This window comes from Carcharhinus amblyrhynchos, chromosome 14 (genome assembly GCF_965287045.1).
Source record: "Carcharhinus amblyrhynchos chromosome 14, sCarAmb.v2.hapA, whole genome shotgun sequence".
Classification (NCBI taxonomy): domain Eukaryota; kingdom Metazoa; phylum Chordata; class Chondrichthyes; order Carcharhiniformes; family Carcharhinidae; genus Carcharhinus; species Carcharhinus amblyrhynchos.
Genome location: NC_137337.1, coordinates 41,146,401 through 41,173,473, shown reverse-complemented (window position 1 = coordinate 41,173,473; position 27,073 = coordinate 41,146,401). Strand labels below are relative to the sequence as shown.

The 27,073-nt window shown below is 41.0% G+C and overlaps 1 protein-coding gene and 1 long non-coding RNA gene across 6 annotated transcripts in view; one reads left to right on the top strand and one right to left on the bottom strand.

Moving 5' to 3' along the window:
• Positions 1–18,217, bottom strand: part of arid4a (AT-rich interactive domain 4A) — a 103,102-nt gene extending 84,885 nt beyond the window's left edge. For 3 of the 5 annotated variants that reach the window (XM_080202779.1, XM_080202782.1, XM_080202783.1), the window contains exons 1-2: positions 18,151–18,217; positions 17,026–17,080 (exon numbers count right to left, since the gene is read on the bottom strand). In XM_080202779.1, the coding sequence (XP_080058905.1) occupies positions 17,026–17,031 (6 nt within the window). In that variant the 5' untranslated portion in view covers positions 17,032–17,080; positions 18,151–18,217. Of the gene's footprint in view, positions 1–17,025; positions 17,081–17,810; positions 17,861–18,138 lie in introns of those variants that run through there. The other 2 variants (XM_080202780.1, XM_080202781.1) reach the window with 2 other exon arrangements.
• A 178-nt stretch (positions 18,218–18,395) lies between these two features.
• LOC145352636 (uncharacterized) overlaps positions 18,396–27,073 on the top strand; it is a 43,740-nt gene continuing 35,062 nt past the window's right edge. Inside the window, exon 1 of the long non-coding RNA XR_013888562.1 lies at positions 18,396–18,612. This is a non-coding gene — a long non-coding RNA (uncharacterized LOC145352636). The remainder of the gene's footprint in view (positions 18,613–27,073) is intronic.

The following is a 27,073-nucleotide window of genomic DNA, read 5'->3' as shown; positions in this document are numbered from 1 at the left end:
CTGACAGGAACTTAACCTGCTGCTGTCAGTCCACTACTACGAGAATGCATATTCACGATTTAGCCTCTGATGACCCTATTTCCAGGCTGAATAATCAATAAATAGGTGTTATTCACATCATTGAAACAAGGCATCCCAAGCTTAATCAGCTTACAGTGAAATTGTGATGAGTAAAACTCAGATGACACAAAATTCCTGTTATGTCAAATTTGTCAACCATTCCCACTGACAGAATAGCAAGCCCCACAGAATGATGCCCATGATGAGCCCAAGTTCCACATAGGTAACTCCGGATTGCCCAAACTTGTCCAAGCTTGTCACATAATGATGCTGACCAGGGTACAGTTAGGCCACACAAAAGTATAAAATCATGGCAGCTGAGGAGGCTGATGACCCTGAAAAATCTGATGAATGCCTGTCTGCCAGCCTGTTTCCCAAGGCCACACAGATTTTGCACTGTAGCGCAAAAATCATTGAAAACATGTTTTACTACACTGACAATATGGCAGACTGTACCATGTACATCCGAAGACAGCATGCTAAGCAGAAAAAAATTACTGAATTTCTCTGGAGCTAACTCTTGACATTTTACAATACAAACCACTGACATTTTACAAGGTCAGGGCAATGTGAGGTGGGAACAGAGTAAATAAAGATTTTTTCATACATGTACTGCTTTACCATTTTTTTCATTTGAATCTGTTGCCTTACACTTTAGACAGTATTTGTAGGCATACTGGGTTATGCATTCAGGTTGGAATGGGGCTTCCTCCACTATCTGGAATATTTTCTTAACACAAATTGGGAGGTGGATCTCCTTACTGACATTTTATTGTAGTACCATTATATGGCAGTCAAGCATAACCCATTTTCTGAAAATCAACCACATCATGTCTTGTAGCCAGTTTAACCATCTCCAATCATCACCTGACACCAAAAGTACAATGTACTTGATTATATTTTTAAAGTAGTTCTGCCTCTTTCAACATTTATAGAGTAACAGAGTTTACTATGTCCTCAGATGGATAAATCACCTGCTGATATCAAAGTCCAAGTTCACAAAAATAAACAAAGAACAATTTGCATTTATATGGTGCCTTTCATGAGCATCATCCAAAATCCCTTTAGAGCCACTGAAGTACTTCTGAAACATAGTTATAATGAAGACAGCCAATTTGTCCATAACAAACTCCAATAAAAGCAAAAGATAATGACCACATAATCTGTACTTCTGGTGTTGATTGAGGTTCAATCATTTATCATCGGCATCAAGACCAATGTTCTGCTCTTCTTCAAAATAGTACCATGGGATCTTTTATGTTCACCATTAGAGGACAGACAAGGACTTAAGTTTATCTCATCCGAAATGCAGCCCCTTGAATAATGCAATGCTCCATATATTGAATGTTAGCTGATGTTTTGGAATTTGACTTGAACCTAGAATTTTCTGGCTCAGAAGCAACAGTGCTACTCATAGGGCCACAGCAAACAATTAATGACAGATGCAAGAGCTAAGAAATCCTAAGGAACTAACAGATCAGATCTAAGCTCTGCAGTCCTGCCACATTCAGTTGTGAATGGTGGTGGACAATTAAGCCAGTGGGAGGAGGTAGATTCACAAACGTCCACAGCCTTAATGATGGAGCAGCCATCATATCATTGCGGAGGAAAGCGCTGTAGCTTTTACAGTCACCTTCAGTGAGAAGTGCCACATAGACGACTGATCTCAACCTCACCAAGAGGCCCCCACTATCACAGACACCAATCTTCTATGAATTCAACTCACTCCACGTGAAATCAAGAAATGGCTGAAAGTACTGGATACTGCAAAGGCTATGGGTCCTGACAATATTCCATCAATAGTACTGAAGACTCATGTTCCAGAATTAGCCATGCCCCCGGACCAAACTATTTCAATACACCTACAATACATCTGCAACTGCCCAGCAACGTAGAAAATTACTGGTATGTTCTATCCACAAACAGTACAAATCCAACTTGGACATTTACCACTCCAGTCAACTGTTGATCATCAAAGTGAAGGAGGAATCATTACCACAGGTGGGAAAGGTAGCAGGCGACAGAGAGGAGAAAGAGAGCTGGTGCGAGGGTTAGGAAGATGGAGAGAAGGCAGACTGAGGCAATGAGACGAGGACGAGGGCGAAAGAACCAAGAGGGGAATGTGAGGGAACGGCGATTAGAGACCAGGTTGATGGGTAGTATACACATTTGACTAGTATAATGTAGTATATACATTTCTGGTGGCATCAGAACCATTCTCGTTGCGACAGCTGTCAGATGGATCGTTTTGCTGAATGTATGGAAGTGAAAATTGCTTCTGCTGATAAAATGAATCAAATCATAACTGCAGTAGAACTCCATCTTTCTTCTTGCAACAAACATGCTCAATTAACAAACCAAAGCATCTTCTGTTCCTTAGGAGAGGAAAGAGCTGACAATGAGTCCAGATGATCTTTTGTCAAAGCTCTGACAAAGGGTCATCTGGACTCAAAACATCAGCTCTTTTCTCTCCTTACAGATGCTGCCAGACCTGCTGAAATTTTCTCTTTTGGTTTCAGATTCCAGCAGCCAGAGTAATTTGTGTTTATCTTCTATTCCTTAATATATTAACTGGTAAATGGAAACAATTTAGGTGAAACACAATAGACATGTGCTATTTGAAAGAAATTCTATCTTCAGCACAAAGTAACTTCCTAAACCACTCTAAAACATCCACATCCTGAACACTACTTGTGTTGATGTTGAACATGATGGGTCAGATCTTCAATTCAGCGAATTGCATGCATTTTACACCAATCAGAAGACTAAATCAACCAGAAAACTAACAAAATGGCAAATGCAACTTTTGCATTAAACATTTGACAGCTCACTTTCACACTGGCAAGATACTAAACTAAGACCTACTGCCACAAATCATTATTTTCCAATGTAATCAATGCTCATTCCTTCATATAATCCAGTAAGACAGCTTACGTTTTATTTATTTGACACATCTTATGATTTACTTTGTCATTCCTCTACTGAATGCCAATAATTCCAAATGATGATAATGCCTACTTTAAAGCTAGATTACACAACTAAATATAACTATACATCAATAAAAAACACATTTTTAAATTTGTAGTAATATTTCAAAAGAAAGAGCGACAGAATTGTAAGAATAGGGGCAGGGTTTGGCCATTCTGTTCCTTGAACCTGCTCCATCATTCAATAAGATCACTGTTGATCTTCCACTTGCCCACACTGATAGATTGGCAGATGGATTAGATGGACATGAGGAAAGGTTTTCCCACCCAGAGTGTGATGGACATCAACAATTCACTGGCTTAATTGGTGGTCAAGGCTGAAATCTTAACTCATTTAAAAGATACCAGAATCTGTATCTAAAGTGCTGTAACCTGCAAGGTTATAGACCAGGTGCTGGAAAATTGGATTAAAACGAGCCATTAGTTCTTTTTTCTCTTTTTGGTCTGCACAACTACAATGGGCTGAATGGCCTCTTTCTACACCATAACTTTTCCATGGTTCCAATCCACAATTCTATATCAGTGATTTTAATTTAAAAATTCCCTTGTGAATCAAATTGCTTCGCTAAAGTTGAGATCGTACAAAGAAAAAACTAGTTTTGTATTTCTGTGGTGACATCGTCTTCACTTTTGATAAAAAGAGAACAAAAATAATCAATTGCAGCTTGATAAGGACTGAAGAATGCTTGGAAATTTTGTAAGCATTTTAGAAATACTTACACATTCATTGAATAATCTCTCACAACTATTACTCATTACTGTAGATGTATAGAAAATTAACAATTTCTCAATAACAGCGGCAGCTATTAAATAGATGCATACAACATGAAGTAGAAATAAGCTGAAGGATATTTTAAGGAAGTTAGATGAAGGTGGTTGAGGCATGGCCCAAGTGGAGCATAAACACCATATAGACCTGTTGGGCCAAATGCCTGTTGCTGTGCTGTAGTTACTATGCAAGCTAACACTGCACCTACATTGTAGCTGAACTGCATTGTAACTGACTATTATGAAATTTTCACCCGAACAAGAAACCATTTTCTCTACTTTCCACAAGAAGTTCTAAGATGGTGAACACTCAATATTAATAAAACTGGGTGAAAAGTCACAGACCAGAACGATTAACTGTTGTCATCTCCATAAACGTTGCCTGATATGTCAACTGCATTTTCTACTGTTATTTCAGATTTCCAGCATCTTCAATATTTTGTTTTTGCAATAATAAAACTAATTTGAAAAATGGTGAAATCCATTTAACACTCACTACGATCAGAGGTGTGGGGTTATAGCCAAAAAGACACCAAAGAAATTAGCTTTTTCACTGCTGTCAAGGTGTTTAACACAACCTGATCAATGCATTTTCATGTTTAAATGATTACAATGGAGTAGATGTTACTGTTTGTACTCGTCAATGAGACGCTAAAGATGGCACAAATTTTAGGTAATCGCAGCGTATTCAAGGAGAGGTCATAAAAATGTAATTTTTTTTAATAGTGCGATCACCATTTGGAACTTTCTGCTGCAGACCATTAGTTAAGCAAATGAGTACATTCTTGAAAAAGATACTTAGATTATTGCTTTAAAGAGCGGAATATCAAAGGTGAGGACAGTTAGAATAAAGTCAGGACACATGTGGAAGAATATAATAGCTTTTTCTGCTGTAAGAGGGGAGGGATGCTGCAGAAGAGGCTATGGAAAAAGAAATTAAAATGCACAATGCTGTCTTTCTGATGAAACATTAAACCAAGGTCCCAACTGCATTCTCAGTTAGGTGCAGAAAATCCCATGGTGCTATTGAAGAACAGCAGAGGGCTTCTGCCCGAGTCTTCGGCAACATTTCTCAAACTAACATCAATACAACAAATTATTTGACCACAATTCTTCACCATTTGTTGGACATGGCTGTGCTCCAATTAATTGGCTGCTGTATTTACTATTAGAATAGCAACTGCGCTTCAAACAAAACTACATGCTTGTCTATATAAAGTGCTTTGGGATATCCTAGGTTCATGAAAATCCATAAATAAAAGTTCTTCCTTTTTCTTTGATGCAAAGTTTCAAGGTATTCCCAATCATAACAAGGCAATAAAAAAAAAATGACACTGTAAAGTGCCTATTTCAAATTGAATCAGATTTTTTAGAGGGAAAAGATAACCCAATGCCCACAGCACCTGAAGTCAGTAACATTACCAAACCATGACTGGACATGCACAAGGGAGTAATTCAACAGAGAATTTCAGCAAAGTCAAAGTACATTCAAACCTGTGCACTTTTTATGACCAAAACAGATCACCAACAGCATTTTAAATACATATTTTTGCTTATATTGTAAAACATACTTCGAAACAAATAAACTTAATTTTAGACATTTTCTTTGTGCCTAAAATGGAGCAAGTTCAGACAGCACAGCCTGGAGGATTTAAACACTGGTTTTAAAAAAGGGGAGGGATTAAACCCAGCAATTACTGAATAGTTAGGCCATAATCAATGGTGGGGAAGTTTTTTAAAAACAACAATCCAAATGTAATTAATTAATTTTCATTCATCAGCCCATACTTTCCCAAATACCAAAGCATGACTTTGTGAAAGTCAAATTACGATTGACTAACTTGTTTGAGTTCTTTGATGAAGTAACCAAGAAGGTAAATGATGGTAGTGCTGTCTGGAGTTCCAGGATACCGACCCAGTGATGGAGAAGGAACCGTGACATCGTTCCAAGTCAGGATGGTGTGTGACTTGGAGGAGAACTTGCAAGTGGTGGTGTTTGCATACATTTACTGCCCTCGTCCTTGAAGATGAGAAAGATTGTGGGTTTGGAAGATATTTCAAAGGAACCTTGGTGAGTTGCTACAGTATATCTTGTTGATGGTGTATATACTGCAGCTACTGTGTAGTAGCATGCGGTAACATTCATGCTGTAGTGAATGTTGAATGCGGTGGATGGGGTGCCAGTCAAGCAGGACGATGTCAAACTTCTTGTTTTTGAAGCTGCATTCATCCAAGCAAATGGCAAGTACTCCATCAAACCCTTGACTCGCGCCTTGGACAGAATTCTCAGCCCCTGGCTTGCTCTTATAACCAGTCAATGCTAACCACCAGGATGTTGATACTGAGGGATTCAGAAATTGCACTGCTGTGTGGCACGAATGTAACTTGCCACTTATCAACCCAAACCTGAACGTTGTCCAGGTGTTGCTGCTCATGGACATTGACTGCTTCAATATCTGAGGAGTCACAAATGGTGCTGAACGTTCAGCAGTGAACCACCCCATTTCTGATCTTATGATGGAGAAACTGGATCAAATTGGTCTCTAGCAGTTGCCTCTTGCTCTAGCTGCAATGTATCACCTGCCCTGTCATCTTTGTGTTATATTTAACTCATTGGGATTCAAGTTTAGAAATATCAATTAACTGTTAGGTGTAGTTTACCAACTGGTTTAACTAGTAAAGCTATAAATTAAACACAATACTTATATCTTCCTTGTACTGGTTTAAACTACTGGCACCCATTTAGAGGGATAAAAACTTAAAGCTCACCAAACACCTATATGTTCAGACCTCATTCCACACAAATCAATACTGACAGGGTGAGCTGGCACATTTTGTAAGCATAAGGAGGGCACATACTGATTGTAGACAATACTTTGAATGTGCTGGAGAAGCCAAGAGATGCATGGACATGTTAATGGATTAAGTCATAAGCAAAATACCGCAGATGCTGGAAATCTGAAAAGAAAACAGTAAATATGCAGGTCAGGAAGCATCTGTGGAGAAAGAAACAGAGATAATGGTGGAACTTAATGTCGGCAATACGGGTGGGAGCCAGGGTTGGTGGAATCAACCTCTGCAACAAAAATGGGTGGCTGTCGACAATCTCTGAAACATGGAATATGGAACTAGTAGCTGGCTGCCTCCAAGCATCCCAACTCTACCAGGGCCATTAAGTCCCAGAAACCAAGCAAATCGGCTCACAGCTCCCTGTGCCAGCAGGAACATTGGCCATTGCCAATACTGCATTATGGCCTATGCAAAGCATTGCTAATGATCTTCCAGGTCATCCAAGTGTGGCATGATGGAGGTTGACAGCAAGGTCAGGGGATTCCTCAAATCCCTCCTTTCCTGATACTGGGTCCCTCAATTTACAGACTGCCTATAGTACTCCAAGGCCATCCTTGAGCCATCCTGTCTGCGAACCATGTGTGATAAATACAATGCAAGCAAATGGGAGGTCATCATTACAGATTAAGGATAGAGCTGAGTGTTTTCTCAATTATGAAAAGCTAGAAAGAGTAGAAGTCCCAAGAGACTTGTGTATGCTGGATGAAATAACACAAAGTTTAACGGGATGCTGGCCTCTATATCTAGAAGACAATAATACAAGTTATAGCATAGCCAAACAAAGTCCTGGTTAGATCACACAGAGTGGCATGAAGGACATATTGGCCTGAAGGGAGTTCTGATTTACCAAAATGATACCTGGACTCCAGGGGTTAAATTATTAGTAACAATTACACAGTTGGAAGTTATGGGGTGATTTGATTGTATTTTCAGATATTAGGGGATATAGAAAGAGTAGATAGAAATAAATTATTTATACAAGATGGGCAGTCTAGGAGTAGGAGGCAGAGCCAGGCCTTTCAAGCTCCAGGGATCAATGGCCTATGCCTGTTTCTATGATCATATGATCTGGAGGTCTCTACACATCATAAAAGCATACGTTAACACGACCATGAAAGAAAGGAAATGAAGCACAGGCATTCACTTCTGGAGTGATAGCGGTGGAAAGGTAGGGTGTTAAACTTGCATAAAACCTTGATTAGATTACACTCAGGGAATATTGTGCATGGTTTTCATTTTGGATATTGAAGGATCGGAGGATCTAAAAAGATCCATAGAACAAAAAGACTTGCATTTCCACAGTGCCATTCATGACCATAGCATATCTCAAAAAAAGGTTACAGAACAGGCATGGAATATTTTCTCGAGAAAAAAAGACAGCTCAAGAGTGATCTGATTATCATCAAGATTTGATACAATTGACAACAACACGCACTTCATTAAAACTATTAAACAGTTAACCAACTATGGCGTTTAACAGGAACATCATCAAAAGTACGGCACTGAACTACATAAAGGAGATATTGGGGCAGATAATTAAAAACCTAGTCAAAGACGAAGTTTTAAGGAGCATCTTAAAGGGGAAGAGAGAAACGAAAACAGGTAAAGACAGGCAGCATTGGAGGAATGCAGTGATTTTAAAAACTTGTAGAAGAGTAGGTTATACAGATAGAGACATAAAAATATTTCTACTTGTGGGAAAGTCCAAAGCCAGGGGTCAGGAATATTAACCACTAATAAATCCAATAGGAAATTCTGGAGAGACACCGCTTCAAGATTTTGACCTAGCAACAGTCATGTATTTCCAAGTCAGGATGCTGAGTGGCTTGGAGGAGGACTTCCAGTCAGTTGTGTTCCCATGTATCTGCTGCCTTTGTCCTTCTAGGTGGTAGTGATCATAATTTTGCAAGGGTGCTGTCTAAGGAGGTTTGTTGAGTTCCTGTAACGCATCTTGTAGATGTTACATGCCGCTGCCATTGTGCAAAGGGGATAGTGGGAGTGAATGTTTGTGGATGGGGTGCCGATCAAGCAGGCTTTGCCCCAAATAGCATTAAGCTTCTTAAGTGTTGTTGGAGTTGCGCTCATCCAAACAAGTGCAGAATAACTCATCACACTCCTGACGTGTGCTCTGTAGATGGTGGACAGGCTTTTGGAAGTCAGCAGATGAGCTGCAGGATACCTGGCCTCTGACCTGCTCTTGAAGTCACTGTGTTAATATGGCAATCTAATATGCTAGCAAATAACTACTTCAAACACTACTGTAAAGATAACCTGAAATTTGCAACTTGCAAATAATTGCAGTGCATTTTTCATAGAATCTGACACTGCAGGAGGCAGCCAATCAGCCCATCAGGTCTACATGACCACAAGGCCACCCAGGCCCCATTCCCACAATTCCATGCATTTACCTCAGCTAGTTCCCCCTGACAATGAAGTGCAATTTAACATGGCCAATCCAAATAATCCACATATCTTTAGACTGTGGGAGGGAACCAGAGCACCCGGAGGAAACGCACGCAAACACAGGGAGTGCAAACTTCATACAGACAGCAACCCAAGCTGGAAATTGAACCCAGGTCTCTGGTGCTGTGAGGCAGCAGTGCCAGCCGCTGTGGATTATACAGACTGCAAAATAAATCAACAAGCAGAGTATACCTGAAGCGTCTGAAATTATTTTGTTTAGACATCTGAATAAAAATCTGTGACCAAATATTAACACAAATTTTATGCAGTTTGATTTAAAAAACCTATCTTTTCTGTTATACCTAAATTAATCACAAATTATTGAGACTTACAATGTGGAAAATCAATATAGTAAGCCAACGACAGATGATGTTTGTCACACACGAGAACATATTTGCATGGTTCCAAGGTCAGCAGCCCAACAATTAAATCTGCTTCAATTACAAATCATGGCCTGAAAGTAGGACATAAAACTCTGGCAAATCAGACATTTTCTCATGCACATTCTGAACTAGTCAATAAGTCCATCCATACTGGGATGTGTTAATGAGATTACCATTCCTTCACACCAACACAATGTCTTCCAGAACTTGCATTGGAGGTCCACTGGACTGATCTTTGGCGCCAAATACTTCTATCATAATGATAAGCTAAATGCTCGAAAGGACCATCAAGAGGAGATATGCATATTTTCCAATTAAAAAGGGTTGGCCCACTTTCCTGATGTATTGCTTGCAAATCCTGGAAAGACATTTCAAGCCAAGAATGATTACTGGATTACCTCTGATGATTTCCACAGCCTGTTACTATTTTCCCCTCAACTATCGCTAATGATTCCTGAATCTTTACTAGCTCATTGAAATAAATTTTCCATAATTTCATCCACAAAAAGAAAAATTCAGCAGATACAAAATGTAACACAAATGCAATTCTGCTGCCACAATGGAGGCTGAGGTTCCCCCTTCTATGACCCCTCCTTCATTTATGTAGGCAACTTCCAAGAGACTCTCTCATCCAAGTAATTAATTTCCATAATGCAGCATCATCAGATTTAACACATTTGTATTTGTTATCAAGATTGTTTGCATTTCAAGTTTTTAAAGCATCATTACAGCCATGTTTACAGCAATATACTTCGCTGATTTTATTTGTTTTTGTACATTTGTTTAAAGTTTTTTTAAAAAAAAGAATTTTGATTTGGCTCTGCAGATAAAATTGCCATATAATTTTTCTTATTTCAGACAGCTATATTCTCAGCAATGTATGTTATGCACTACTAAACTTTCTAAACTCAAGCATGTAGCCAGTTTGCACGTCTGTGGAATCATTCTACGTCTTCCTTCCCCTGTCTGTGGGAAAAGCGCCTCACCAAGCAGCTTCAATGTACATCTCTGAGAAACCACACACTATTTTTAATTCATTTTTATTAGTGTCACAAGTAGGCTTACATTAACCATGCAATGAAGTTATTGTGAAAATCCCTGGACGCCGTGAGGGAGAGTTTAGCATTACCAATATATCTAACCAACACATCTTTTGGTCTGTGGGAGGAAAGCTGAGCACCCAGGGTAAACCCATGCAGACACAGAGAGAATGCGCAGACTCTGCAAGACAGCGACCCAAGCTGAGAATCAAACCCGGGTCCCTGGCACCGTGAGATAGCAATGCTAACCACTGTGCCACCATTCACTATTAAATGCAAGAAGAGATTTCATCTTCAATAATAAAGTCATTTCACTTTTTTTTAAAAAGGAAGGCTGCTCAGTTTCCTGGCTCACTGATTAAGAGTGGCATGGAAACATGAGGCACTGGTTTATCTCTGCAAATTTTCTATCTCCAGGAAAATTGCTGACCAGAGGCAGACCTTTCCCTGGCAGACTGAAATTTGAATGAATGAATCCCCACCTTGTCTTTTGACATATTTGGAATAGCTAAGTTTAAATCTGCATTTCTGGAGGTTTGGGGGGAAAAAAATGCTCTTCCTCACTTGGGAACTGATGTGCAGTTTAGAGAAGCCTAAATAAAAGCCAAAAAATGAAATTAATGAAAGATAACTTTAGAAGTCGTTTTTCAGTGCAAGATTCAAGAGTGTAAGGAACTTCTAAAGTAATCAAGCAGTAATCGCAATCATGCGTTCATTTTCAGCCAAAATGGGTTGGTTGGCTTCATTGTAACAGGTCTGTCCATAATCCAACAAAATAAGATTTTCTAATTATACTTGAGAAAATGATTAATCCTTCTTTTCCTGAAAAAAATCTGTCAATGTAGTTTAACAATATAGCAGCAAAACTTACATCAACAAAGGAAAGTAGAATTAATTTGAAAACTGGAACTCTACAAGCAGTGTAAAACTCATCTGCACCAAATTTGTAAATTTTTAAAGATGAAAATAAAGAACCATTCATAAATGTCCTCCAATAAAAAGGTATCAAAGTTGTTTGTCAAAATTAGACAGAATATAAAAAGCAGCAAAAACTACTATAGGATTAGTAAAAGTTTCTACTGATCTATTTTAAAAAAGTTAACAAAGTAAGGGCTGATTCTTTTGAAAGTGAGTCTGGGGAATTAATAATGGAAAATAAGGAGATGACAGATGAATTGAACTAACATTTGTGTTGATCTTCACAATAGAGGATACAAATAACATTCCAGAAATAATGTAAATCAGGAATTGGAAGGGAGTGAGGAACTTGAAAATTACAATTACCAGGGAAGTAGTACTTAACAAATTGTTGGAAATGTGGGTTGACAAGTCTGTGGGTCCTGATGGATTTCATCCTAGGGTCTGAAAGAGGTGGTGAGTGATATAGTTGATGTGTTGGGTTTAATTCTCCAAAACTCCTGAGATTCAGGGTAGGCTCTACTGGATTGAAAAATAGCAAATGTAACTCTTTTATTCAAAAAGGGAGGAAGACAGAATCTAGGAAGCCGTAGGCCAATTAGCATAACACCTGTCATAGGGAAAATGTTAGAAGCTATTATTAAAGACATCATAGCAGTTGTGTGAATGCAAAATCATGTTAACCAATTTATTGGAGTTTTTTGAAAAAGTATTGCGCTGTCGAAAGGGAACCAGTGGATGTACTGTCCTCAGATTTTCAGAAAGCATTTGATAAAGTGCCATGACAAAGATCCTTGCGGAAAATAAAAACTCATGACATAGGGGGTTACATACTGGCACAGATAGAAGATTGGCGAGTTAACAGGAAAGACTATGCATAATTGGGTCACTTTCTGGCTGGCGAGAACCAACAAATGGTGTGCCATTGGGATCTGTGTTGGGGCCTCAATTTACTTATAGAATTTATTTATATAAATGATTTGGATGAAGGGGCGGAAGCAATGGTTTGCTTCTGATACAAAGTTAGGCAGGAAAGTAAGTTATGTGAAGGACATAATGAGGCTACAAAGGGACATAGATAGGTTAGGTCAGTGGGCAAATATCTGGACATGGAGGACAATGTGGGAAAATGTGAAATTGACCATTTTGGCAGGATGAATAAAAAAGAAGTGTATTATCTAAACAGTTGGAGACTGCAGAGTTCAGGAATGCACAATAATTTGAGTATCCTTGTGCACGGATCACAATAGTTAGTCTGCATGCACAGCAAGTAATTAGGCAAGCAAATAGAATGTTATTGTTTATTACAAGGAGAATTGAACACAAGAGTAGGGAGGTTATGCTTCAATACTGCAGGGCATTGGTGAGACCGCATCTGGAGTACTGTGTACAGTATTGGTCACCTTATTTAAGGAAGATGTAAATGAAAATGTGTTTGAAATAGTTTGGAGAACATTTATGAGACTAATGCCTGGAACAGATAGGTTTTCTTATAAGGAAAGGATGGGCAGCCTAGGTTGTATTTGCTGGAGTTTAGAAGAGAAAGGGGTGAATATTTGAAACATATCAGATCCTGAGGAAACTTGACAGGATGGATGTGGAAAGGATGTTTCCACTTGAGAGAATCTGGAACCAAGGGTCAGTGTTTAAAAATAAGGGATTGTCATTTAAGAAAATTATGAGGACAATATTTTTGAGGGTTGAGTCTTTGAAGAACTCTTCTCAAAAGGCAGTGGAGGTAGGATCTTTTGACTAGTTTTAAGACAAAGGCATATAGATTCTTGATAAGCAAAGGAGTGAAAGGTTTACAGCATGGAAACATGCCCTTTGGCTCAACTTGTCAATGTTGCCCTGTTCTTACCACAAAGCTCATAGCAATTGCCCACATTTGGCCCATATCCCTCTATACCCATGTAACTGTCTAAATGCTTTTTAAATAAACAAAATTGTACCCATCTCTACTACTGCCTCTGGCAGCTTGTTGCAGACACTCACCAACCTGAGTGAAAAAACTGCCCCTCTGGACTCTTGTATCTCTCCCCCTCACCTTAAATCTACGTCCTCTAGTTTTAGATTCCCTACTGTTAGGAAAAGACGTTGACTATCTACGCTCCTCATTTTTTCCATAGACCTCTATAAGATCACCCCTAAGCTTCTACGCTCCAGGGAAGAAAGTTCCAGTCTATCCAGCCTCTCCTTATAATTCAAATTATAAAGTCCTGGCAGCAGCCTAGTAAATCTTTTCTGCGCCCTTTCTGATTTAATAATTTTCTTTCTACAATAGAGTGACCAGAATTGTACACAGTATTCCAAGTGCAGTCTTACCAAAGTTTTGTAATACTTTAACAAGACATCCCAACTCCTGTATTCAATATTCTGACCAACAAAACCAAGCATGCCAAATGCCTTCTTCACCACCCTGTCTACCTGTGATTTCACTTTCAAGGAGCTATGAACTCGTACTCATAGATCTCTTTGCTCGATAACCCTCCCCAATACCCTACCATTAACTGAGTAGGTCTGCCTGATTTGATTGACCAAAATACATCAAGTTATCGGGGTAGATAGGAATGTGGTGTTGTGGTTACAATCAGAACATCCACAGTATTATTGAATGGCCGATCGGACTCAAAGGGCCAAGTAGTATTTTTGTATGTTAACACTTTTATTAGACCAACAAAAAATCCCTTCTGTCACTGCATGGCCATTTGTTTTTTGATTGCTCCATCAAATTTTATTTCACATGCAAAAACTGAGAAATCACCAATTCGGCTTAAATGTCACAAATGGATTTATTACTAAAAATTCTACTACTATGACGTGCACTTTAAAAAAAAATCTAAGTGATTTTTCTCCAACTTTATTCAAATATATTTTCATCTTTACTATTTTAAAATTTGCATTATGCTTCATTAAGTTTTTTTAAATTTTACACATGCCTAAAAACATTATTCAACTGTAGACAACTTACTGGTGTAAGTGTTTTTAGCTGCTAAGATTTAGTGTTTCAGTACTACCCAAGAGCTAACCCAATTTCTGATCATCTTGTGGATATGCACCAAGTTATGTTGTGGGTTCCTAAAGAATACAATTAAACTGTAAATGCAGTTTCTTCCACAACAATATAAATACATCCTCAAAAATCATTTCTTATTTAATCAATTTCAAGATCTGGGCATAACTGACAAGGCCAACATTAATTGCCCATCCCAAATTGCCCCCAAAGCTGGTGAACCTTCATCTTGACTGTTGAGTGCCTGGGCCATTTCAGGAGGAATTTAAGAGTCACCCACATTAGGTCCACATATAAACCAGATCAGGTTCAGACTGGTGAACCAGGTGGGGTTATTATACGCCAATCCAGTAATTGCATGTCATTATGATAGATACCAGTTTTCTTTCAGATTATTAGTCCCAGGCCATTAGATTGCTACTCCAATAAGACAATTACTATGCTACCTTTCCCAATGACAAAAATGTCTACACTTGAGATCAAGCACTTGCACTTATCATTTAACCCATTATCAATAGGATCCAATAACTTAAAAAAATGCTTAAGTTTGAATGTGAAATGACAATGTGACATTTATGAAAATACTTTTGCCATGTATACATGATGCTGATTTCACTGCTGTATTAGTACTTTGCAAATTGAGATTTAAAAACAACTCAAGTAGATAAATGGCTTCAAAACAAATATTCAACGCAGCCTGAAACAACTCATTAACCAGTACATCTTCTAATCACATCTTTAACCTTAACTGTATTCAGAATTAAACAACTCATATCTAGTATCTCAACACTGGATTGATACATGCTGATAAACAACAATTACAGAAGTGAGCAATTATTATTCATGTTTTCCCAAATAGGATTTCTAATTAAGAGCACCAAAGAGTAATATTTTTCTCGTCAACCCATTCCTTTGGATTTTGGAATGTACAAAATATACGATCTACTGCTGTTATTTTAAAGTGGGTTTTTTAGCTTTTTATGAAAAACTTGCCATTGCTCAACAGCATGAATTAAGTAAACATCACTGGATTTAAAATGAAGAGTCTGGTGTACTCTTGAATAATATTCAAGTTAGGCAGTCTGTTGAATGAGCAAATTTCAGCACAATAATTTTCAAAAGGATCTGAAATTGGAGAGTGAAAATCACTTGTCAAATTTGGGAGCAATCCGATCTTGAGGCCTGAAGTTGCAATACTGTTTGCTCACACATCATCCCAGCATAACCAAAATATCGATATTTATAAGTAACTACTTACCCAGTAAGAAAGTCACTTACATTAGTTATGGGCAAAATATTCACTTGCAGTTCAACAAAACAACTGTTTTTCTCTATTAACTGCAATGCTGATTAAATGTTGCATTTTGGGATGAAACATTAAATCGAGGCCCCTTCTATCTCGAAGCAAATGTAAATGTTCTCACGATTCAAAGAGAAGCATTCTCCAAATGCACTAGCTATTATTTATCCCTCAAACAACATCACTAAAATATATTATTTAGCAATTTCTCTCACTATGTTTCTAGGGAACTTATATGAAAACAGATTGCCCTGTTTGCCCACATAATAATAGTGAATACATTTCTACATTCTTCATTTGCTGACAAGTACTTCAAAATGTTCTGAGGTTGACACTATGCAAGTGCAAATTCTTCTTCAGGTACGTAAAGCAAACATCAAGAATGTTCACGTAAAAACAAAAATATTTTCCAAGTTGTGTCTAAGCTAGACAGTTATTATAAACTAAAAGAAGTGATGTCTTAGCCGACTGATACTTTGCACAATATGTTTGGCATTTATCACTTACAAGCATATTAATTACGTGAAACAGAGCATGGTTTGCCGACTGTAATTACAACTGGAAACTTACAACCAAACAAATAAACTAAAACAAATCACAGTTCGTTGAATGCTGTTACAACTGGAGACCATTATAAAATCCAAACATTGCACACATACCAAAAGACAAGGCAACTGACCATTAAACAGTTCAAAACTGTCATTCGGCAAGTGCACAATGTTTGAATTTGCTTTGCAGCTTTCAATAGTGACAACATTCATTAACACTGGACTGTTTCAATGATATGGTTGTAAAAGATGGATTTGAGGGGCAAAGAGCTGCAATTTGAAAGGCACAAACAGTCTTCCAGCACTTTATTCAATCTAGCAAGTTTGAGAGGACTTTTCATAAAATAACCACCTTCTTTTATTCCTTGCCATAACCTGTGTCATCTAAGTGTAAGTTTAGTACTTCACAATTTTGCTTGTTCTGAAATGTTTCCCAAAGTTTCATCCATTGGATCTATATTTCAAAAGGCAGCTTTATTGGTTATCTTCATTTATCAGTAGATATTAAGCACAACAGTGCTCCAATACTCCTAGTATTATTACTGCTCAACCTGCTCTGGAGTTCAGGTAACTATTTTAGAAAGAACAGTCTATCTGAGACGGTCAAGCATTACCACTGTGGACAAAAGTAGTTAACATAACTCCTCAAAAGAGAAACATTGCCAAGTAATGGAGTCAATGCATAAACAACTTACCTTCATTTTCGGTTACCCTATTTGCTTGAGTACTTCCAGCTCGAAGTTGTGATCACTGCAGTGAAGGAAACGATACAATCAAAGTATGTTCGTAAATTTAAATTGCAATCAACAAGAATCTGTACCACGCTAAGAAACAGGCTTCCAACAGACTGAAATGTAAATAACGTGTTTTTCTCCCTCGTTCTACACCACCGTCCTATAAAGGGGAAGCTACGAAGTTCACACCCATGATAGTATTAAACAATCTGATAAACAAATTACTGGGAGATCAATGAAGGTTCAATTGAAACCGAGCGTGGATTTTGAGGACAATTTAACTGCCCCTTCCCGCTTGCTCCTCCATCCTGTGTCACGTCGCCATTGCTCTCTCGCTTTCTGCACCATGTCAGTTCAACTAGCTCAGATTCTGTAGTACAATTATGGAGGTGTCCCGGCAAATCAGTCGCCTTCTCCGCTCATAGATCGACAGCCAAACGCACCCTCCCCCTCCAACACCCTCCCTGCGAACACAAATCGGTCGTTTCGCCCCACTTTTCCCTTTGCAGTTCGAGAAACGATTGTGGAAACGCACCATCTGGGGGGAAACAAGTGAGGCCAATACTTTAAAAACAGGTCGATGGGAAACAGTGGCGAAGTTAAAAAGAGGATTGCTACCTCGGACCGCCTTCCAAGCCCGCCCCCCCCCACCCCCATCTAAAGGCGCTTTAACAAAAATCGCGACGATCGAGGTTCCGCACATGAATTAAAAAAAAGCACCAAACCACCGTAAACATACAAGTCACCTTCGTGCTGTCCCAACAGATTAAAAAAAACCTTGTTTCTTAATTGAGCTCCCGGTCCAAAGAGGGAAGCAGCAAAAAATGCGTGAACAGGCGGGTAGTGGAGAAGTCGGAGCCATTCAATGCCCACCTACGTTCACTTTAAACGGAGAGGGGGGTGGGGGGGGGGAAAGGGCTCCAGCGGATTCACCTCATAACCGAAAACCAACCGACCTCCGCCCACCACGATATTTGAAGGCTAGATTTGGGGGGGGGGGGGGAAACGGGTTGGATTTTCTTGCACTAAGAAGTGAAGGGTTAGCCTTGCAGATGGGGGCACATTCACACTCACACAGACACTCACACGTCCACCACTAACGTCCACTTGCCCGGGTCCCAGCGAAAACCGAAATAACAAGCTGTTGAGCGAGCCTGCCCTCCTCGGACTCCGATTGGCTGAATGTTGAGCGAGACGGTGGGCCCCGCTCACCCATTGGCTAGGCGGTCACATGGAAACGGCTCCGAGCGGCCGCTGAAGCCCAGGGTGCAGCGCGCCGCCCTCCTTCTGCGCAGCCGCGGTCTCCCCCTCTCCCCCCACCCCCGCACAGAAGCCAGGCGCAGGCGCAAGCGGGAGAGGCGCTCCGGCGCCATCTTGGTGGCGATTTTTTTTTGCCGTTTTGAGCTCCCTGTTGAAGCAGCAGTAGCGGCGATGATGACCGCGAGGAGGATGAGGCGGTTCGGGCGCTTCTTTGCTTTTGGCTGCCGTTCGGCAGGTTGGCCGTCGTTTTTTTTTCACATCGGGTTCGTTAGGAGGCGAGCTGATGATGTAAGTTTTAGGATTGTTACAGGGCGCTGTTACAGGGGGAAAAATAAAAGGTCAGATGAAGGCTATTTCTGTTCTGGTCATGGCGGGGAGGAGGGGGGGTTGAGTTGGTTGGGTTGAATGGCGTCTTGAGCTGTTAGTGCGTCATGGAGCTGTTACGTACCCGGAAACAGCTGCGGCAGTAAATAGTGTGCACGCGGCACGCGCCAGGGCCTCCACTGTCAGCCTGCAGGTTTGTTACTGCGGTAGTCATGATGTGGAGATGCTGGCTTTGGACTACGGTAGACACAGTAAAAAGTCTCACAACACCAGGTCAAAGTCCGACAGGTTTATTTGGTAGCAAGCGCCACTAGCTTTCGGGGCTCTGCCCCTTCGTCAGGTGAGTGGGGAGTATGCCCTGTTTGTGATTAAAAGCGGAGGAATTTAGAGTAGCTAAGAGTAGTGGGCGAGAAGAGGATTGGGAGAGGTTTAAATGTCAACAAAGATTGACAAAGAAGTTGATAAAGGAGGGAAGGAGAAACTATGAAGCTGGGCTAGCGCTTAATATAAAAAAGGATAGCAAGAGTTTTTATATAAAAAAGAGGAGGCTGGCTAGGGTGCACGTTGGTCCTTTAGAGGATGAGAAAGGGGACCTAGTGGTAGGGGATGGGGATATGGTTAAGGTATTGAATAACTTTTTTGTTTCCCTCTTCACGGAGGAGGACGTGAGTAATTTGCCGGGTGTTAGCGATGGAAAGGTGGTAGGACTGGAGGGTCTTAATGACATTACTGTTACTAGAGAGGCGGCGCTCGACAGACTGGAGGGGCTGATTGTGGACAAGTCCCCAGGACCGGATGGAATGCATCCGAGGGTTCTGAAAGAAATGGCAGAGGTTATAGTGGTTGCCTTGGTGGTTATTTTCCAGACGTCGCTGGATTCCGGGGAAGTGCCGGAAGATTGGAAAACGGCTAATGTTACACCGTTGTTTAAGAAGGGTGCCAGGTAAAAGGCGGGGAATTATAGGCCGGTTAGTGTAACGTCTGTGGTAGGTAAAATGTTAGAATCTGTCATTTAAGGAGGAAATTGCGAGGCATCTTGAAGGGAATTGCTTGATAGAGCAGACGCAGCACGGTTTCATTAAAGGGAAGTTGTGTCTGACAAATTTACTGGAGTTCTATGAGGATGTGTCTAGGGCAGTGGATAGAGGAGAGCCAGTGGATGTGGTCTTTCTGGATTTTCAGAAGGCGTTTGACAAAGTACCTCATAAGAGGTTATTGCAGAAGGTCAGGGGACATGGAGTTGGGGGTAGGGTGTTAGTGTGGATAGAGGATTGGATGTCAAATAGGAGGCAGAGAGTGGGGGTCAACGGGTGCTATTCGGATTGGCAGATGGTGACTAGTGGAGTGCCCCAGGGGTCGGTGCTGGGGCCTCAGCTTTTTACCATTTATATAGATGATCTGGAGGAGGGAACCGAGTGTAGGGTGTCGAAATTTGCTGATGACACCAAGATTGGTGGAACAGCAAATTGTGCAGAGGGTGTGGAGAGTCTGCAGAAGGATCTAGATAGGCTGGGCGAATGGGCCAGGAAATGGCAAATGGAATTTAATGTTGGCAAGTGTGAGGTGGTCCACTTTGGTAGGAAGAATGGTAGGAAGGACTATTACTTACGTGGCGAAAAACTGCAGCAGGCGACGGTGCGGAGGGACCTTGGGGTCCTTGTGCATGAGTCGCAAAAACCCAGCTTGCAGGTGCAGCAGGTGGTCAGGAAGGCGAATGGGATGCTGGCCTTCATAGCGAGGGGGATTGAATATAAAAGTAGGGAGGTCTTGCTGCAGCTGTATAGGCATTGGTGAGGCCGCAGCTGGAGTACTGTGTGCAGTTTTGGGCGCCGCACCTGCGCAAAGATATTTTGGCCTTGGAGGGAGTGCAGAGGAGGTTTACTAGGCTGATACCAGAGTTGAGGGGGTTGAGCTATGAGGAGAGGCTGAATAAACTAGGCTTGTACTCGTTAGAGTTTAGAAGAATGAGGGGAGATCTCATTGAGACGTATAAGATGATGAATGGGATGGATAGGATAGAGGTGGAGAGACTCTTCCCGCTCAAAAAAGACAGTAGGACGAGGGGGCACAGCCTCAAGATAAAGGGGGGGCGGTTTAGAATGGAGTTGTGGAGGAACTTCTTCACTCAAAGGGTGGTGAATCTCTGGAATTCTCTGCCCGTTGAAGTGGTGGAGGCTGCCTCGCTAAATATTTTTAAGACGCAGGTTGATGGGTTCTTGATAAGAGAGGGGATTAAGGGTTATGGGGAGAGGGCGGGAAAGTGGAACTGAGCCACGACAGATCAGCCGTGATCTTATTGAATGGCGGGGCAGGCTCGAAGGGCTAGATGGCCTACTCCTGCTCCTATTTCTTATGTTCTTACGATCAGAACTCCCCTCTCACCTGACGAAGGGGCAGAGCCCCGAAAGCTAGTGGCGTTTGCTACCAAATAAACCTGTTGGACTTTGACCTGGCGTTGTGAGACTTCGTACTGTGATTTGTTACTACCTGCAGCTCTCCAAAGAGCAGCAGAATGCAAAATCACACTCGTCCATTTACTCACTCATGGGGAAGGAAGCATTAACTTGCATTTGCAGAATGTCTTTAAATATCATAATGCAATCTTAGGCCCTTTTTGTGATTTAATTTTATTATTATCACATATACAGTGAAAAGTATGTTTCTAGTGTGCTATGTAGGGGTGGTACAGTGGTTAACACTTGCCTTGCAGCACCAGGTCTGGATTCAATTCTGGCCTCGGGTCATTGTGTGGAGTTTGCATGTTCTCCCTGTGTCTGTCTGGATTTTCCCTAGGTGCTCCAGTTTCCTCCCTCACTCCAAAGATGTGCAGGTTAGGTTGATTGGCCATGCTAAATTGTCCCTTAGTGCCAGGGATTAGTAGATAATTTTAAAGTGAACAACATAGGTAAGAAAGGGGATGAGGTCCTGAAGTGTGAGTACAGAGAGTTGGGAAGAAGGCTAAAATGCAGGACCTCAAGGTAGTCATTTTGGTCTACTACTGGTGCCATGTCTTACAGTAGGAATAGAAAGATTAGGCAGATTAATGTCTGGCTTGAGAGCTGGTGCAGGGGGCAGGGATTTAGATTTTTGAATCAATGGCATCTCTTCTGGGGAAGGGCTGACCTGCCCAAGATGGATGGGTTACACCTGGAGGGGCATTAATACCCTGGTGGGATCGTTTAAACTACTTTAGCAGGGGGGTGGGATCCAAAGCAATAGGGAGATGGAAGAGAAGGTTGAGGACAGGACAGAAGTTAAAGAGAGAACATTAAATATTAAAGGTAGTGTCAGTCACCCTGGTACTATACAGATCAGGCAAACGCAGGACAGAGAGCAAGGGAAGTCCAGATTAAATGCATTTATTTCATAAGAACATAAGAAATAGGAGCAGGCCATCTAGCCCTTCGAGCCTGCCCTGCCATTCAGTAAGATCATGGCTGATCTGACATGGATCCGTCCCACTTACCCGCCTGCGTCCCATAACCCTTAATTCCCTTATCGATCAGAAATCTATCTACCCGTGACTCAAACGTACTCAATGAGGTAACCTCCACCACTTCAGTGGGCAGAGATCAAAATTGCACACAGTACTCCAGTTGCAGCCTCACCAGGGCCTTGTAAAGTTACAGCAAGATCTCCCTGCTTTTATATTCTATCCCCCTCACGATAAGGGCCAACATTCCGTTTGCCTTCTCGATCACCTGCTGCACCTGCAGACTGAGTTTTTATGATTCATGCACAAGGACCCCCAGGTCCCTCCACTCAGTAGCATGCTGCAACTTTTCACCATTTAAATAATATTCCTTCGTACTATTATTTCTTCCAAAGTGGATAACCTCACATTTGCCAACGTTATACTCCATCTGCCAGGTCCTCGCCCATTCACTCAGCTTATTCAAATCTCTGTGCAGACTTTCCATGTCCTCCATGCAATTTGCTTTCCCATGCAGCTTTGTGTCATCAGCAAACTTTGTTATTCCTACACTCAGCCCCGTCCTCCGGATCGTCTATGTATATGGTAAATAGTTGAGGCCCCAGCACCAATCCCTGCGGCACACCACTCGTCACCAACTGCCAACCAAAAAAGCATCCATTTATTCCAATTTCAATGCAAGAGGCCTGTTGGGCAAGGCAGATGAACTCAGGGCATGGATGGGTACATAGGACTGGGGTATGATAGTAATTACTGAAACATGACTAAGGGAAGGACAGGACTGGCAGCTCAATGTTCCAGGATGCAGATGCTATAGGAAAGATAGGAGCGGGGGGGAGGGTTGCACTTTTGATTGGGGAAAATATTATGGCAGTACTCAGGATATTTCTGAGGGTTCACCCACTGAGTCTATATGGGTAGAAATGAGAAATAATAAAAGGGAAATCACTTTGATATATTTTACTAGATGCCCCCAAATAATCAGTGGGAAATTGAAGAGCAAACATGTAAGGAGATTATAGATAGTGCCAAGAAAAATAGGGTGGTAATAGGGGATTTTAACTTTCCCAACGTTGACTGGAACATCCATAGTATTAGAGGCTTGGATGGAGAGAAATTTGTTCTGTATTCACAATGAATTTTTCGTTCAGTACGTGGATGGCCAAACTAGAAAGGGGGCAAAACTTGACCTCTTCCTGGGAAATAAGGAAAGGCAAGTGATAGAAGCGTTAGTGAGGGATTACTTTGGGACCAATGACCATAATTCCATTAATTTTAAGATTGCTATGGAGAATGATAGGTCTGGCCCAAAAGTTAAAATTCTAAATTGGGGCTAGGCCAATTTTGATGGTATCAAGCAAGAACTTTCAGTAGTTCACTGGGGGAGTCTGTGGGAAGGCAAAGGGACGTCTGGTAAGTGGGGGACTTTCAAAAGTTTGTTAACCAAGTTTTAGGGTAAGCACATTCCTCTTAGAGTGAAGGGCAAGACTGGTAGAAGTAAGGAACCCTGGATGACTCAGGATATTGAGGCCCTGGTCAGTAGAGGAAGGAGGCACATGACATGCATAGGCAGCAGGGATCAAGTGGATCCCTTGAGTATAGAAAGTGTAAGAGTAGAGTTAAGAGAGAAATCAGGAGGGCAAAATGGGGCTACAAGATTGTTTTGGCAGGTAAGACAAAGGAGAATCCAAAGAGCTTCTAGAAATACATAGAGGGCAAAAGAGTAACTAGGGAAAAAGTAGGACCTCTTAAGGATCAACAAGGTAATCTATGTGTGGATCCACAAGAGATGGGTGAGATCCTAAATGAATATTTCTCATCAGTATTTGCTGTTGAGAACAGCATGGATGTTGGGGAACTTGGGGAAATAAATAGTGATGTCTTGAGTGTATATATAATAGAAGGAGATGCTGGAAGTCTTAAAGTGCATCAAGGTAGCTAAATCCCTGGGACCTGATGAAGTGTATCTCCTGGCACTGTGGGAGGCTGGGGGGTGGAATTGCAGGTCCCCTAGCAAAGATATTTGCATCATCAATAGTTGCAGGTGAGTTGCCTGAAGATTGGAGAGTGGCAAATGTTATGCCTTTGTTTAAGAAAAGATGAAGGGAAAAGCGTGGAAATGCAGGCCAGTGAGCCTCACATCTGTAGTGGGTAAGTTGTTAGAAAGTATTTTGAGAGACTGAATCTATAGGCATTTAGAGACACAAGGACTGATTAGGGACAGTGGCTTTGTGAGTGGAAAATCATGTCTCAAATTTGATTGAGTTTTTTGAAGGGGTGACTAAGAAGGTAGATGAGGGCAGTGCAGTTGATGCTGTCTACATGGACTTCCGCAAGGCCTTTGACAGGGTGCCACATGGTAGGTTGTTGCACAAGGTTAAATCTCATAGGATCCAGGGTGAGGTAGCCAAATGGATACAAAATTGGTTTGATGACAGAGGATGGTTGCAGAGGGTTGTTTTTCAAACTGGAGGCCTAAGACCGGTGGTGTGCCTGGGAGATTGGTGCTGGGTCCACTTATGTGTCCTTTATATTAATGATTTGGATAAGAATTTAGGAGATATGGTTAGTAAGTTTGCAGATGACACCAAGATTGGTGGCGTAGTGAACAGTGAAGAAAGTTATCTAGGATTGCAACGAGATCTTGATCAATTAGGCCGATTGGCTAACAAATGGCAAATGGAATTTAATTCAGATAAATGCGAGATGATGCATTTTGGTCGATCCTGCCAGGGCAGGACTTGCTCAGTTAATGGTGGGGTATTGGGGGGAGTTATAGAACAAAGAGATCTAGGGGGAAGAGTTATAGAACAAAGAGATCTAGGGGTACAGGTTCTGAGCTCCTTGAAAGTGGAGTCACAGGTGGACAGAGTGGTGAAGAAGGCATTCGGCATGCTTATTTCAGTGGTCAGAACGTTGAATAGAAGAGGTGGGACGTCTTCTTGAAGTTATACAAGACATCAATAAGGCCACACCTGGAATACTGTGTATAGTTCTGGTCACCCTGTTATAGAAAGGATGTTATTAAACTAGAAAGAGTGCAGAAAAGATTTACTAAGATGCTATCGGGACTTGATGGTTTGAATTATAAGAAGATTTTTCCTTGAAACGTAGGGTGCTTGGGGGTGAGCTTATAAAAGCCTATAAAATAGTGAGGGGCTTAGATCTGCTAAATAGTCAACATGTTTTCCAAAAGGTATGGGAGTCTAAAACTAGAGGGCAAAGATTTAAGGTGAGAGGGGAGAGATACTAAAGGGTCCAGAGGGGCAATTTTTTCACACACACGGTGGTGAATACCTGGAACAAGCTGCCAGAAGTAGTAGAGGCAGGTACAATTTTGTTTTTTAAAAAGCATTTGGACAGTTACGTGGGTAAGATGGGTAGAGAGGAATATGGGCTAAATATGGGCATTTAGGACTAGCTTAGATATTAAAAAGGGGGGTGGATGGACAAGTTGGGTCAAAGGGCCTGTTTCCATGCTGTAAACCTCTCTGACTCTTAAGCATTAACATGCATTTACATAATGCCCTTAATTGTCATAAAGTGAGCTAAAGTTCTTTTTGATTTTTAATTTGGTTTATTATTGTCATGTTGGGATACAGTGAAAAGTATTGTTTTTGTGTGCGATACAGACAAAACATGCCATTCATAGAGTACATAGGAAAGAAGGAAAGCAGAGGGTGTATAATGTAGTGTTGCAGTCACAGGGTGTGGAGAAAGGTCAGCTTAATATGTGGTAGGTCCATTCAAAAGTCTGGCAGCAGGGAAGAAGCTGTTCTTGGGTCAGTTGGTATGTGTTGTCAGATCTTTTAAGTGTATCAAGAAACATATTGACTTATCTTCTGAAGGTGTATTTGTAACTTCCATGCACATCTGACAGTTAGACACTATGTTTTTTCAGAAAGACTAATGTCAACTATTCTGGCTCTTTAAAATTGTTTGTGTACAGATTTTTAGGGAAATAGTTTCAAGGGAATGATTAAAAAATCTGAATCTTTAAATTGTTCTCAATCTACAAGCCCTCTGACAAACCAAAAAATCTCTTGTGGACTCTGCTGTTTTGAGATATAGAAACATAGGAAATAGAAAAGGGAGTAGGCCATTCAGTCCCTTGTGCCTGCTCTGCTGGTCACCTGAATCATGGAACATCCTTCCTGCATCTACCCTGTTGATCCCTATAAGAATTTTGTGTGCTCTGATGCAATCACCTCTCATTCTTAACTGTAGCGAATACAGGCCCAGTCTCAATCTCTTCTCATAGGATAGTCCTGCCATCCCATGAATCAGCCAGGTGGCCCTTTGTTGCACTCCCTCTATGGCAAGAATATCCTTCACTCAATGAGGAGAACAGAACTGCACACAGGTATGGTCTCAGCAAGACTCCTGTAATTGTATCCTGTTGCCAGAAAGGCCAGCATACCATTTGTCTTCCTAATTTTAATTTGGCGAACAAGAATTCTTAATCTTAAAATGCAGCTAACAGCTTTCTGCTGTGGCTCTGTAAACACAGGACCTACTTTAAGATTGATAGTGTTGTCTCTTAGTTGGCAATAGGTGGGAGGGAGCTTTTAATTCATGTAACTGGACTTGATTCAAAACCGAGAGATAAAAGGACTGTTTGTGTACCTGTTCTAAACTTGAAATTTCCTTTTAACACAGGAAAGGCTTCCTACTTCTGCAATGGGTAACGGTTACCAGATCTGATTATGGAGTTGGCGTTGTGCAACTATCCCTTCCTTTTGAATTGACCACCACTAAAACTGAATGATAAGATTGAATTAAGTACTCCAGTCCACCATATTTTAGTTTTGAAAGATGTCTTGATATACAGTAATCCGATGTGCTGTACATCAGACACAATCTTTACTTACCCTTTCATAGGACATGGTTGTCACTGGAGAGGCCACCCATTTCTAATTGCCCTTGAACTGAGTGCCTTGCTAGACCATTTCAGAAGTCTCAATTTTTCTGACCCTGTGAAGAGAGAAATAT